Source organism: Nicotiana sylvestris, chromosome 3 (assembly GCF_000393655.2).
Source record: "Nicotiana sylvestris chromosome 3, ASM39365v2, whole genome shotgun sequence".
Lineage (NCBI taxonomy): Eukaryota > Viridiplantae > Streptophyta > Magnoliopsida > Solanales > Solanaceae > Nicotiana > Nicotiana sylvestris.
Genome location: NC_091059.1, coordinates 140,700,619 through 140,715,962, shown reverse-complemented (window position 1 = coordinate 140,715,962; position 15,344 = coordinate 140,700,619). Strand labels below are relative to the sequence as shown.

The 15,344-nt window shown below is 35.6% G+C and overlaps 2 protein-coding genes across 2 annotated transcripts; one reads left to right on the top strand and one right to left on the bottom strand.

Moving 5' to 3' along the window:
• The first annotated feature begins 6,712 nt into the window (after positions 1-6,712).
• LOC104217119 (F-box protein At5g52880) lies at positions 6,713-10,605 on the top strand. The gene is made up of 6 exons (XM_009767272.2): positions 6,713-7,163; positions 7,927-8,081; positions 8,740-8,827; positions 9,649-9,836; positions 10,062-10,204; positions 10,362-10,605. Exons 1-6 carry the CDS (start codon positions 6,976-6,978, stop codon positions 10,536-10,538), a joined length of 939 nt encoding a protein of 312 aa, XP_009765574.1. The 5' UTR covers positions 6,713-6,975; the 3' UTR covers positions 10,539-10,605.
• Positions 10,606-11,169: 564 nt separating this feature from the next.
• On the bottom strand, positions 11,170-13,466 carry LOC104217125 (reticulon-like protein B2). Its single transcript, XM_009767280.2, has 5 exons — positions 13,064-13,466; positions 12,160-12,340; positions 11,940-12,081; positions 11,735-11,804; positions 11,170-11,633 (listed from the first exon to the last, which is right to left on the bottom strand). Exons 1-5 carry the CDS (start codon positions 13,263-13,265, stop codon positions 11,464-11,466), a joined length of 765 nt encoding a protein of 254 aa, XP_009765582.1. The 5' UTR covers positions 13,266-13,466; the 3' UTR covers positions 11,170-11,463.
• Between the last annotated feature and the right edge of the window lie 1,878 nt (positions 13,467-15,344).

Sequence of the window (15,344 nt, the reverse complement as noted above, 5' to 3'; positions counted from 1 at the left end):
TCTATAATTGAAGTCTTCTGTTTTCAGGTTTCACTTTAAAACTTCACAAATTTGTTCTTGAAACGTTATTTGCTTTTTCAATTAAGATGGAACGATGCTTTGAATCAAAGAATGATCGAGAATATCAAGGTATATTGTCTCCTGGTTAAATCCAAGCAAAATTGTTGCTATTCAATTCTAAAGTATATGCGCCTCTAGCTTATAATTCAGAGGTTAAAGGAAAGGAAGAAAAGTAAAATCAAATTTTAGGTATAGATTGGATATGTTGAATCATGAGAGTTGAGAAGGAATTTTGGTAATCAAGATTTAGTAAGAGTTCTACCATCCTCCTTTATCCTTCGATCGATGATCTATGGGAGATTGGTTGCAACCACTGAGTTGAGATTAAGAATTGACCTGATTAAATTATTGGTTGACTTCCCTCAAGAAGATCATATGATTTATTGCTTTGTCTATAGAAAGGGGAATTAGAACAGAAGCAAAAAAAAAAAAAAAAAAAAAGAAGAAGAAGAAGAAGGGAGGGGGAAGAGAAAACTCGTTTAACCGTCTGGTAAAGACAGGCAAAACTTGAGCATAACTAATCTTTAGGAGACTGAAATTTGTGAGAAACCTTGGAGTACACCTATGAAATTAATTATCAGTACAAATTGTTGAGTGATGATTTTTATGAGCTCTTGAATGAGTTTACACTTGCATAGTTTTTTTTGTTAAAAGCTCATTAGGATGACGCCGATGTAACTAAAATGAAATTATTAAATATATTATCATTATAAAGAATTACTTTTTTCCCTTTTTTTCAAGTGAATTAAAAAATAAAAATAACTTTTAAAACTTATGTTTTTAAATATATTTGTTATAAAATAAAGACTATAAAGTAAAGACAAGTATAGAGAGAAACTGATATATTATTCGAATTCAAACTGATGTACATAATGAACTGAAATCTCTTCTATTTATAGAAGAAAGGAAGCTGCTACTACAAGCTGCTGTGTAAGCCGCTACTACAAGCTGCAGTGTAAGCTACTATAAGCTGCTGTGTAAGCTGCTACTACAAGCTGTTGTGTAAGCTGCTACAAGCTGCTGTGTAAGCTGTTGTTGTACCAGATATGGATAATCTTCTACTGAGAACAATATTTATCCATAACGGAGTACTGAATGGATAAGCTTATTATATCCGGTATGGATAATCTTCTACTGGGGGTAATGTTTATCCATAACCGGGTACTGAAAAGATAAGCTCATTATACCCGGATGGATAATTTTCTACCGGGGATAATGTTTATCCATAACTGGGTACCGAAGTGATAAGCTTCCTGAAGAAGCTTCCAATATAGTACTAAATAGATAAACATATTTACGGTGGAGTCCCATATGGATAAGCTTCTTCAGGAAGCTTATTTACAACGGAGTACTAAATAAACATCCATAATATAATATATTTATAACACTCCCCCTTGGATGTTCATTAAAAAGATAATGTGCCTCATTAAAACCTTACTGGAAAAAACCACGTGGGAAAAAAATTCCAGTGAAGGAAAAAGAGTACACATATTTAGTAAGACGCATTGTTAGGTGCCTCATTAAAAACCTTATAAGGAAAACCCCATGGGAAAAAACCTTAGTAAGGGAAAAAGAGTGCATCGCGTATTTTACTCCCCCTGATGAAAACCTTGTTTCAAATATTTGAGTCTCCGCATTCCAATCTTGTATACCATCTTCTCAAAAGTTGAAGTTGGCAAAGATTTAGTGAATAAATCTGCTGGATTATTACTTGAACGGATTTGTTGCACATCAATGTCACCACTTTTCTGAAGATCATGTGTGTAGAATAATTTTGGTGAAATGTGCTTCGTTCTATCTCCTTTTATCAATCTTCCTTTCAATTGGGCTATGCATGCAGCATTGTCTTTGTATAAAATTGTGGGTCTTTTCTCACATTCCAACCCACATATTTCTCGAATGAATCACTGATCTCAATCATATTCACTCCCTGCTTGCCGGTTTGAGATCGAGCTTTATGGGTATCGGATAAATAACCTGCATCTGCATTATCAATACGATCTGCACCACTTTTGTTAGCATTAGCAAGATAAATAAGTGCAACATCTACACCGAGATAGAGTATTTCAGGACCAAGGAGCTCCTCATCCTCTTCTAGAGGTTGGAACAGATCCTTATTCACTTCAAGTGATTGAATATCCAATGGTGTACTTAATGGGTACACTTTGTCCATGTAAAAGCATTTTTAAGACCCTCTTGAGCTCTTCTGGAGTTCCAATTTATGTCACCAACATAAACAACAAGTGTAATAAAGTCTGATGATATTTTCTTTATAAAAATACATGGACAAATAACATAATTTATGTAACCTTCTTTCAGCAAATATTCACTAAGGCGATTATACCACATGCGCCCAGATTGCTTTAAACCGTACAAAGATCTTTATAATTTGATCGAGTACATTTCTCAAGACTTTGAATTATATGCTTCGGGCATTTTCAATCCTTCAAGGATCTTCATATAGATTTAGCCAAATAAGTCATATAGGTTAAGACTTGTATCTAAATGGTACGACATCTTCAAGTGTCTGGACTGCTAGTCCGATCCTCACAATCGTTTACAATATTGTGCACTATATTGTATTAAATATATCGTCGACGATCATTTTGTGTCAGTTCCAAAGCGACATAACTTGTGGAGATCTCATCACTTTCTTTATTTTCAGGTACCTGAACTTTTTCGGGAGTTTCATGAAATGTTATGTCGTGGGCTCTTCTAGAGCTTATTTCCTCCTCATTATGATCATTTCGATCATTAGCTCCTACTATTTTTCAAGGATTGTTACCTTTGGAACCGATTGGTCTACCACGCTTCATGCGTACAGTAAACTCTATCCTTCAGGGACTTTAATTTTAATAGGAGCATTTGCAGCTGAAATATGATATTTAATTTTGGATCAGCAAATGCTTCTGGCATTCGACTTGAATTATCTTCTAAGTGAGGATCATGATAATTCAATTCATATAACATATTTTTCAACTGTTTATTCAATCCCTCAAATGTTAGAAAAACTAACATATATCCTCAATCATCTTTGGGAAACATATCTTTGTGTATTATGGTAGAGAAATTAATCATATACCACACAACAAAAGATAGTAAAAATATTTGGTTTCTGATCCTAAACCAATTGTGAAGGGAGGACTTATCATATATTGTTGATCTGATGCATACAAGTGCTGCTATATGCAATTTAGAAAATCTTAGACCAACACATGAAGCTTTGTTCTCATAAGCAATGGTTTAGACATTAATAGGAGGTATTCAATGCTAAACCAGCTTGGATATAAACCAGCATTATCAAGATGAACTGTCTTGATTTCATAATCTGAAAATTATGCTCTTAATCGAGAAAAGCAATTCCAAATGCCAAACTGCAGGTTGACAATAATTACACATGTAACCATCTCATATATGCACCTATAAGTGGTTCACATGATAGGTGAACGGGCCCATATTCACCTTTTATATATTTCAGAATCAGGGGTCTTAGTCCCAACTTTAGCTGGTATAATCAATTCATTATGAGAACAAGCAACACATGAGAATTCCTGAAGAATCTTCTAGTTCTTTAGTATATGCTTATCTGAATTCTCAAATAGCTCATTTTAAAAATGGCAAATGAAAACTTCAAGTTTATCATGTCATGTGCTATCTCTTAGTAAACTTCTGGTTTACTATGACATAAACTTTTGCTTTAGTAAACTTCTGGTTTACTGTGATACATGATATAGTACAAATTAAAGAATAAGGGTAGGTAACTTCTCACATACATATTATTTTACCCCCTATGATTGTGGAAACATGAAGATAATCAATCTTCCAATCATTTGTAGTCTCAATATGATAGCCATTTGTATTAGTAAACTTCAGGTTTACTACAACATATGTTTTGACCATAATCATATAATATGAATGACATATTTGTATATAAGCTCTTCGAGAGCCTTAATTTATTATCCACAATCTAATATTTATCTGGCACTACTGGTGTCATGTATTCTTTAGGCAAACATTTAGCTCTTCAGGAGTTATTGATACATTTTGTACTATCAAATATTGCTCAGACACTGCTGGTGTCATGAGAGAAAATCACAATCAAATAAACAATGTAAAACAATTGTTTAAGCACACGAAAACTCTTCTTTATAATATTTTTCCACTTCAAGAGGCAATTTCAACTGTGTTACTTCTTCAGGAGCAAATTTAAAATACGAAATATTGAGTATATATTCTCTCAATTATATTAACTCTTCTGGAGGTGAATTGTAATGTATTCACATCAAGAGCGCGTTCATATTTACCCGACTTATTAGTATTGTCACATTCACTTCAGGGAATGGATTAATATTATCAAAAGTTCTCATCCTTCAGGAAATCGAACATAATTATCTGAATGCGCATTAATCACATCAAATTGTGATGCCTCAACCTCTTTTAAAATATTTACTACTTCAGGAGCAAATCGAGGCGTGCATTTAATATAGAGAATATTTATGTAGCTTATTTTCAATTGTAACTATAGAAAGCCTAAATTATCACTTCTGGTGATCATAGACATATACCACTTCTGGTGGTTAACAAAATATAATTACAATGAGATATATGAAATATAACTACTTCTGGTGGTTGTATATTTCTTGCAAACTCTGCTAGAGTTTAAGTTGATCTAATAATATTATCCATATTCTTTAAAATGACATAAATAAGATATATTATAGTAAACATCATTATCAAATCATAATTTTTCTTTATGTACAACAATTACATAACCATACTATCTATTACAAATAACAAAAATTAAAATATTTATATTTCTACAGATTCACCACCGATTACATTTCTCCTTCTGGGAGTGCAAAGTAATCAGCTACATCCAAATGCATGAAGTCTAAATTATCTTCAGAAATAAAATTTGCTTCAGCATTTTTCTCTGTCTTCTTCAGGGAGGCTTAATAAAGCTCAACCAGGTGCTTTGGCGTACGACAAGTACGTGACCAGTGCCCTTTTCCTCCACATCTATAGCATGCATTTTCTACATTTGGCGCTTGCACCGCTTCATGCTTTTGTTCCTTCCTTTTCCACTGCTGGTGGTGAGAAGGCTTCTTTGGTGCATTATTATTACCATGATTGGGGTTTCTTCCCCGACCACGGTCATGACCACGACTGGGGCCACGACCTCTTCCACGTTTAGCTTGGTGGAAGTTCGTCTCATTCACTTCAGGGAATGGACAAGAACCAATAGGTCGGCTTTCATGATTTTTCATTAATAGCCCATTATGTTGCTCTGCTATAAGAAGATGTGAGATAAGTTCAGAATACTTTTTAAATCCCATCTCTCGATATTGCTGCTGCAGGAGCATATTCGAGGCATGAAAAGTGGTGAAAGTTTTCTCCAACATATCATGATCAGTAATATTATCACCACATAACTTCAATTGGGAAATAATTCTGAACATAGCAGAATTATACTCACTGATAGATTTAAAATCTTGTAGCCTTAGATGAGTCCAATCATATCGTGCCTGTGGAAGAACGACCATCTTCAGGTGGTCATATCTATCTTTCAAATTATTCCACAGTATGACTGGATCTTTAACAGTAAGATATTCCATTTTCAGGCTCTCATCAAGGTGATGGCGTAGGAATATCATTGCTTTGGCACGGTCTTGGTTTGATACCTGATTTTTATCTTTGATGGTGTCTACCAGACCCATCGCATCAAGATGAATTTCAGCATCAAACACCCAAGACATGTAGCTTTTGCCCGATATATCCAGGGCTACAAATTCAAATTTAGAAAGATTTGACATTATTTAGGAAAAGAAAGTTCTTACCTCAGATACTTTCAAAATATTTGCTCGAGATGGCAGAGTCTCGTGCTGATAACGTGTTATAAAATAAAGACTATAAAGTAAAGACAAGTATAGAGAGAAACTGATATATTATTCGAATTCAAACTGATGTACATAATGAACTGAAATCTCTTCTATTTATAGAAGAAAGGAAGCTGCTCTGTAAGCTGCTGTGTAAGCCGCTACTACAAGCTGCAGTGTAAGCTACTATAAGCTGCTGTGTAAGCTGCTACTACAAGCTGTTGTGTAAGCTGCTACAAGCTGCTGTGTAAGCTGTTGTTGTACCAGATATGGATAATCTTCTACTGAGAACAATATTTATCCATAACGGAGTACTGAATGGATAAGCTTATTATATCTGGTATGGATAATCTTCTACTGGGGGTAATGTTTATCCATAACCGGGTACTGAAAAGATAAGCTCATTATACCCGGATGGATAATTTTCTACCGGGGATAATGTTTATCCATAACTGGGTACCGAAGTGATAAGCTTCCTGAAGAAGCTTCCAATATAGTACTAAATAGATAAACATATTTACGGTGGAGTCCCATATGGATAAGCTTCTTCAGGAAGCTTATTTACAACGGAGTACTAAATGAACATTCATAATATAATATATTTATAACACTCCCCCTTGGATGTTCATTATAAAACTTTCTCATTAAAAATAAAAATTATTTTTTTAAATTTAAAAAGAAATTATTTTTTTAAAACAGATTGAAATAAATAGGGCTACATAAACTAAAAAAATGTATGGAGTATTACATTATCATGAAAATCAAACTATTATAGTAGTATTATACTGTATTTTCTAAATTACCATACTAGACTTTAAGCGGATGGTTAATACTACAGTACTAATTAGTATAGCAATTTTCCCAATAATTTGACATGTTAATGACAATCAAAGTCAGGAATCCGGAGAAGAGCACAAAAAATCGAAACCAGAAAAACCGACCATCTCCTCTTTACGCAACACACACATACATATTTGGATCTTCAATCGGCCATTGAAACACACAGCAAACATGTGTGGGCTTGGATCTTAGAGTAGAGATGGGAGGTTTAATGGTGGAGAGGTATGAAAAGCTAGGGTTAAAGGAGTCGTTGAGTCGAGCCTATCATTACCCAATTGCTTGTGAAGAGCTAAGCTGTATTCTAAGAAATGCATATTCTAAAGTTCCCAAAAATTTGCAATCTCTCATCTTTCAGGATTCCTTCGCCGCCTTTCGCCTCCTCCCTCAGTAAGTCACTCCTCCTCCTCCTTCGATTTTTATTAGAAATTACTACTGCATAATCTACCTGAATAGTTAATAGGTTTGTCCTTGTATTTTCTTTGATTCGATTAATAGAAATTTAACTCCGTGTATATAAAGGATAGTTCGTCCAAGGTAGATTGGAAAACAGTGTAAAATTAGTTTATCTATAAACAAAGAGGATTTCATGTAGTTAGCTTAATTAATTGGGAATTGCAGCATAATTGACTGATGGATTAATAGGATTTAGAATGTTTAATTACTGATTGATATATGTTCCTTTTCACTCACTAGCGAATTGTTGATTATTACATTTGAGAATCGAAGTTTCCGGTGTGCATAGAACTAGAGAAGCATTTACTAAAATTTGCAAGTTTAGAAATTAAAAATATAGTTGATCAACACTTTCCGTGGGGCTTAGCACTTGTGCTAACGTGTTGGTTAACCTTAATAGAAGACACACTAGCTACTACATTTTCATCTTTTTTCTGCTTTCCTAATGATAAGCATTTGCTGGTAATAAGGGCTTGATGGAGCCATGCCATGTTGAAGGAGAGATCCAATCCTTTCTACTTTGAGCCTTTCAGGTCCCTGAATCAAAAGATCTTATAGATAACCTAATTTACTGACATTAAGAACATACTAGTGTTCACATATTTCTTGTTCATGAAATTGTTTGTTGTTGATCTGTATTTAGTGATATGTTTCTATTTCAAGTGAAGGAACCTTAATATTAAAGTTTTCACTTCAGAATGCAGACACAAGCAGCCATATCAGCAGCAAATGGCCTGCTTCACAGCATCGAGGCTGCATTACCTAAACAAAAAAAAGTTTTAGCTGCATCTGAATTTAAACAGGCTATGGTTGCTCAAAGGAGGCGACGGAAGGTCCAACCAATGGTAGAAGGTAGTTTTAATTTAACATTTCTTTTCAATGATAAAGGTCAGTATAGACATTTAGTGCTTTCAGTATGGAATACCTTTTTGTCAAACCCTGCGGATTAAGACACCTGTAGCTCTATTGCCTTTGCTATCCAGCCATAGTGGCATATTCCTCCAAGGCCATTTTTTAAATCTCAACTTGCAGCCATGTCTGCAAGAATGGAGTGGACAGCTTTAAAGGAGAGTTATTTCCAGAATTCTGGAAATGCAAACACCTCCCCCCCCCCAACCACCACCACCACCACAACAACAAATAAGAAAGAAAGAGATGTTCGTGTGTCAGAGTCCTTAGAGATTTGTTGAGAACATTCCTCCACCTCTCTTCTTCCCAGTAAAGGGAAAAACATTAGCGGAGAAATGGACAGTGTAATATACTACTTGGTAAGGCAAAAGATCATCCTCCAGTTAACAGTTAAATCTCGAATTTATAGTGCCTCCACCGACCCTTATGCCACAACTGAACTTCAGCTAATGTAGATTTCATAAGGAACGGTAAAGTAAATTGCTAACCAGTTGTAGAGATGTTAACATTCAATATGGTGTCCTTTTTCTAAAATATTGCTCAATACTTCTGTATCACTGCTCACTGCATTCTAATTTTGTATTGCTTCTTTGCATTCCAGGTAGGAGCCAACTTCCTCAGGATGTTCTTGTACACATATTTGGCTTCTTAGATTTAACGTCTCTTATCACTGCCTCTTTAGTCTGCAGGTATGAGTCTTTCCTTATCAACTTAAGTGGTTGCATCAAATAAATTCAGTGTAGGCATCTCTTGAACATAGGACCTAGTCCTCTGTCTGATTTAATCAATTACCATCAGAGGTGGATCCAGGATTTGATGGTTACGGGTACCACTGTCTCTAATGTAAACTTACCTCTAGTCAAGGAGGTCGAATTAGGGTATACATTTGGCTAGTTTGCTCAGTTTTGAATTAACTCGGTTCGGTTCGGTCCATTTTTCAATGTTCACTTTATAAGATTTTCTGGTGCATAAATACACACGTGATAACTAAACTAAAAATGTTTGGTCCTTCAAGAAAAAAATAACATTAACTAGATCAAAAGAAAAATGATTAAAAGCATATTGAAATTTCAAAATTCGAGATTTAGAAAAGGAAAACAGAAATAAATATACTTTTATAATCTAAATAACTAATAAAAATGGAATTGTATAGAGAGAGAATACAAAGATGAAAATAAGAAATTAAGAGAAAGAGAAGAAAAGAAAAATCTAGAAAAGAGGGAACAAGGAAAAGCAAAATAGGCTTTGTTAAAAATGAATGAGAGGAGACTCGATCCTGGGCTGTGGGCCTGGCAGGAAGCACTTGGACCGTGGCACCTACCATAACTTTTTTACTCAGGGTGCACACTTTAATTTATGTACCCTTTTTACATGAAATATCAGTGGAATACCAATACTAATATGAAATTCTACCGGAGCGACCGGGTCGCGTACACCCCCTTCCCTCCGCGTATATCCGCCCCTGATTACCATATCAGAATGATATATCAAAAGGTGTCTACTTTTGCAGGTCGTGGAGTGTGGCAGCTAGTGACAACCATCTGTGGCAGTCGATGCATATTAACTTTTTCGGAAGGCCAAGTGACAACCCAAATATTATCAGGCTTACCTATGGTGTGGAGAGAATTACTTTTACTCCGGGAAATACCACCACAGCTAGTGTTGACTGGAGAGATGCTTTCAAGCGAGCTTATAGAGGTATTCCCATTGGCTGCTATCCCACTTTGATTAGGCAGAATAATATTCCGCCTATGTTTCATTGTTTTTATCCATGTTGCATGGGTTAATAGACCACTTGGACTATTCTAGCATTATCATTTGTCTTCATTCAGAGAGGTCTTTACTTTATCTGCTTGTTTTCTTTTTTCTTAACAATTCTTTTTGTGTCATTTTTTTTCATACACCCTAGCTGTTTTGACTCAGGAATTTCAAGAAAGGTAACATCCCAGAGGGGCTTTTGCAAGCAGTGCAATTCTATTGTTTGGCTGAGTAATTCCAAGTGTTCAAATGAATGCTTTGGGAAAATTTCTGATGAACATCAGATCATGCCTGTGTCAATTAAACAGGTTTGTGAATGCTATCTCCTTAGCACTGTAAGGAGAAAAGAAATGTTCCTGTCTCTTCAGATTTTCTTAGTTCAATACAACATTGTTTTTTCACCATCTTAAGCAGCTCATAGCTAGTCCTGCAAGGTTTTCTGAAGTTGTCTTTTGCCTTTGCCAGATTGTGGACTACGTAATAGAGGAGTCCATACCTTCCTCAGATAGTGATAGTGATAGTGATAGTGATTCAGATGACTCAGTTGATGGCTCACTCTTCAAGCTGTGGGCGTATCCCATGAGAAGATCTTTGTTAATATATCGAGACAAACAGTTCATTGGCTGGGGACTGAAACAATGAGGTAAAGGATTGTAATTAATGTCCCCGTTCAAATATCAATCAAATGTGACAATTAATTTGCCTTCTCCGTTGTTTTGTCCTTTTTATTGTTTCTGGTTTGGTTGGGGAGCTTTACAGTTTATGTGAAATGGTCGAATACATCCTTTATACAGAGAGTTGTAGAAATGAAAATGTCATCAGCGTAAATACATTTTGGAATTAGGTTCGCAGACTGCAACTATTCATTGAATCCGCCTAACCTACATTTTGCAAGTAGACAATTGACAGCTCACAAGTTTCAATCTTTTTTAATAGTCAAGTCTACCAAATCATAACCTTGAGCTAAGCCATGTCCTTGAACTGTAATGAAAACCAATTGATGCCTCAGTGCCATCCTATGCCTAAATGGGCCATTGAAGCAACAAGGTATAATGCAATATCAAGAGTCCTTGCGGATGAGACAAATGCTACAGGTATTCTAGAGCCACAGCAGTATCACCAAGTACATTGCACCGTACAGCAATATTACCGAGTACATTGCACCGCAGCAAATTATACGGCCAAACTGATACATAACACACTGAATTAAGTTGTGAAACGTAATTCGCATCATTCCCACCCTTGAAAGTAGCCACACAGAGAGACATTGCTGTCAAACAAAAATCAAATACGTGTTTTTCATTATCTGATTTATAATTGTAGGAAATACTCACTTGCATATTAATGTGTACTGTCACCCTGATGACTGCCAATATTCATACAGCAGTCTTTCAAAATTTAACAAAGAAGAAAACCATATCTGGAACTCAAAAACTACCACAAAAAGCGCCAAGCTTGTTTAGTAATAACAAAGCAAAACCAGTAAACAAAGGGTCTTCTAGCATAACTGAATCACAACATCTGGAGAAACGACTCTGTGAACCTAAGGGGTGCCACCTATTCTTCTCTATAGGAACTTTTTGTCTTTCAGTGGACCTCTTGGAATTTTGCTTAGAACCTTGACGTTAAAAACAGCATACTGCTTTTTGATCTCTGCCTCAGCCTTCTCAGCAAAAGCATCAACCTGGTCCTCATACTTCTCATAAAGTACAGGGACGGTATGGAGCAATACAAAGCCTGTTTGCAAAGAGAAGGGAAAAGGCGCACTATCAGAACTAAACTAAATCATACACATTAGATCTATTCATTCCAGTAAAGAACAGGATAAAATCGCTTACATATGTAGAACAAGGTGAGGAAGTTCCAGCAATTCCCCAATATTGAAAGTACCCATAAGCCAGCAATAACCTGCATGTAATTTTTGTATCAAAACTTGGAGAAGATGAAACTTAAATAATGAAGAACCAACAAGAAGTTATGCTCAAGCTTAAGCTATCAAAATAATGGACTCAAATTACAAAACAAATGGACACGAAAACATACAGCAAGGAATTTCTTCAATTCCTTTCCAGAGGCAATATCCCGAAGGATTTCAAGAGCTCGGTTGATTTCAATCCTGAGGGCAGAAGCAACACCCAGGACAATGTCCTCGGGCAAAATGACTTCCGGAATTTGGGGTGGAGACCTGGTGCATGATATTTCAAGGTCAATTATCAGGTAAATCTGGATAGAAAATTACTAAAGAAGGGAAGAATATACTTACTTGTTGATGAAGGTGGATGCATTGGACCAGAGGAAAAGGACAGCTAAGGCAAGGATCAGAATATGGCACACAAGTGTGAGCAAGTGGTACTCAAGCAACTCAAAAAGCACCCAAATTGCAGTGGCAAACCCAAGCACGCCGGCAGTAATTTTTTTGTCCCTCCACAGGAAAACGTCAGCAGCTGCCCAATCGAATTGAATAATTAGATACATAAAAGCATGCAGCTATAAAAGAAAACTGTGTAACTGCACATCAGACACACATCACCGATGTAATTCTACCATCTCACGTAAACCGTGCTGCTAAAGTTAGATTGTATATCAAATATACATGTTACATGTCAAAATTGGCCAATAAATCTTCCTATAAAAATAATTCTTCAGTTAGTGGATACGAGTAACAACGAAGCATGCGAGTGTCTAGTTTATTTACAGGTAGTACATTCACAATGCAACCTTCTCAAGAATTTGATCTCGCTATGAACCAATTTCGAAAATATTATACACTGCATGAATGGGAAAGATAACAACACAACCAACCGCAGATCCATGCGAAGCCAATGAACAATAATGTATCAGAAAAGGAAAACAATAGAGAGACACTAGCGTGGATCCAAATGTATGTAGCTACATATAAACGAATGAAATTCGGCTCCAACTGTTGCAACAGATCTCCAATTTCAGAATTTTGAAAAGGAAAAGAAGAATTAAAGCGCATTTCAACAGCAATGCCAAATAAATCTAAAGTAATTCAAACTCCGAAAATCTTAAACTAATTTTAAGGTATAATGAAAATGCATTTTGAATCAAAGGACAAACCGTATCACATATATCTTTATACACATCTATATTGAAAAAAGAAAAAAGTAGAGATTTAGAGAGAGAAAGAGATTTGAGAGATGTACGTTTTCCACCGCCGAGAACCTTATGGACGGGTTTTTCCCTGCCAAAGAGACGATAGATCTTAGCCTTGACGGCCTCGACCGGCGATATTTTCTCCTTCTCATCTTCGGAGTCCGATGAGGATGAATCGTGGTGCAACTTATCGTTGATCTTATCCATCACAGATTCAACAACTGACTCGTGCTCGCCGGCGTGATCGGCCATCCTGTACTCCGATCTAACAGTCGTTTGCCGCCGGCAATTGGGGATATTTTTTTGCTTTTTGAGTTGCTTTCCTTACGCTCGCAAGTGTGGGGAAAGAGGGAAAATATCGAAAGGCTTAAAGAGCGTGATTTCGAACCTGAGGCTCGGATCCGAACCAAGTGGTTCGGCAAAATAACGGAAATCGATGAAAAGCTGGTGTCCGCTAAAAAAAAAGAAAAAGAAAATTCTATCTCAGTTGATGCATTCGAGGATAAACGGAAGACGTCGGATTTAACGGCTTGAGAATCTTTCGGACAGCCCCTCGTTGACGGCGTCAAGCTGTCGTTGATTCTACGTGACTGCACAACGCGCAATGGGCGCTGTTCCGGGCCCTTTTCCGGTAAATTTGGAATATGTCGACACGTGGGTGCGCATAAATGGAGCATTACAAAAGATTGGTGGGCCAGGAATAATGGCTGGGCTTCAAGCAATAGTGGCATCCAAATTAGTTGGGCCGACTACAACCGACGACTTTGGTTTATTTCAGTCTTGAAATTGCTGAAGGTTCTAATGACGCGGAGTGGTTCACCAATCACCATCCATTTACACACTCAAAGGACGAAGATTTCTTTTTTGAAATGTATTATTTCTAGTCGTTCCCGGAATAAATAGTCGATAAAATATGTATATATTTTGTGTATATGTGTATTGTATAAAAAAATATATACATATTTTATATAATTTTTTAAAAAAATGCAATTAGTTTCGACCAATTTTATTCTTTTTTTCTCTAGAAAAGGTCGAAGATGTTACCCTTTTATTTATTTTTTTTTTATGTAGGTCCATACATCAGTGTGTACCTAGAGTTATCTTAAACTCCTAGGTCCTTGAGTTTTAGTCGAGAAATTTATTTACATATGTTAAATTTTTTAATTTTCAATAAGCCTATTTTTTGGTAGTTAAAAGTTTATACCTATTGCAACTTTTGCTCGTCTACTTTTACGTGGCACTATTTGACAGAACAGTGATTTAAAGATTTTTTTTTTTACTTAAATATTACATATCATAATGTAAAAGGGTACTAAAATTTGGTTGCAATGTTAATTTGATGAGACGACTAAGTATGACTATTAAAATAAATTTGATTTCATGAAATTTCTGAAGTTGTATTAAATAACATTATTAATGGGAGTATGCCTAAAACTCCAAGTTTCCAACACGTCTCAAATTAAGAAATGCGTCGTATGATTTAGAAATTATAATTGATAAAGTAATGTATGTTATAATTTTGAAATAAACGTCCCTTACTATGTTATTAAATAAGTCATATTATTTATTTTGCCCATGGGAATAGGAATTTTAAAAGAAAAGAAATGTGCAACTGCGAATCCACGTTCAAAGAACACGACTGATCATCATTAACAGTATATATTGAGATTGGGATGAAACATAAGATAAACAATCCATTGGGCAAAAGAATAATTTAATATTTTTTGTCCTAATTCCTATAGACATGTTGACAGAAAGCAATTCTTGAACTTTGCAATCTTATTGTAGTCCTACAGATTTTCTTCATTCACATGGTAGCAATTTTTTCAACTCTCCAATTTTGTGTGCTATGCTATGCAACTAGAAGGAGGACCAGAACAAGTTTTAAATAGCGAAAAATGATCAATTACATTTTTAATCTTAGTTCTAAAAGCTCATGCCATTTGAGGTGAGCAAACTAGTAAAATAGGCCGATATTCTAAAAGGAAAATTGCGATGCTGTCTTGTACCCTTAACTTGAATTTTGCCATTTTTTTTATGTCTAAAGTACCTTGGATGATCCTACACCACAATATCTCGAGCTAATGGCCTAATTCAAATTCGTTAGGGAACAGTGCTCCTATCAAAAAAAATTTATTCTCAAGGCTCAAACTCAAAATCTCTAATTAAAGACATGAAATTCATTCATCCTACACATCCCTAGTTGGAACCACCTAGCTAGCGGTTAAATAAACATGCCTCCATAGAGTTTGAAGTGAACTCTTGACAATTATTAACGATTAACCAGTTAATTGAGGTGAACAAAGTAGTAAAATAGGACGAAATTCTAAA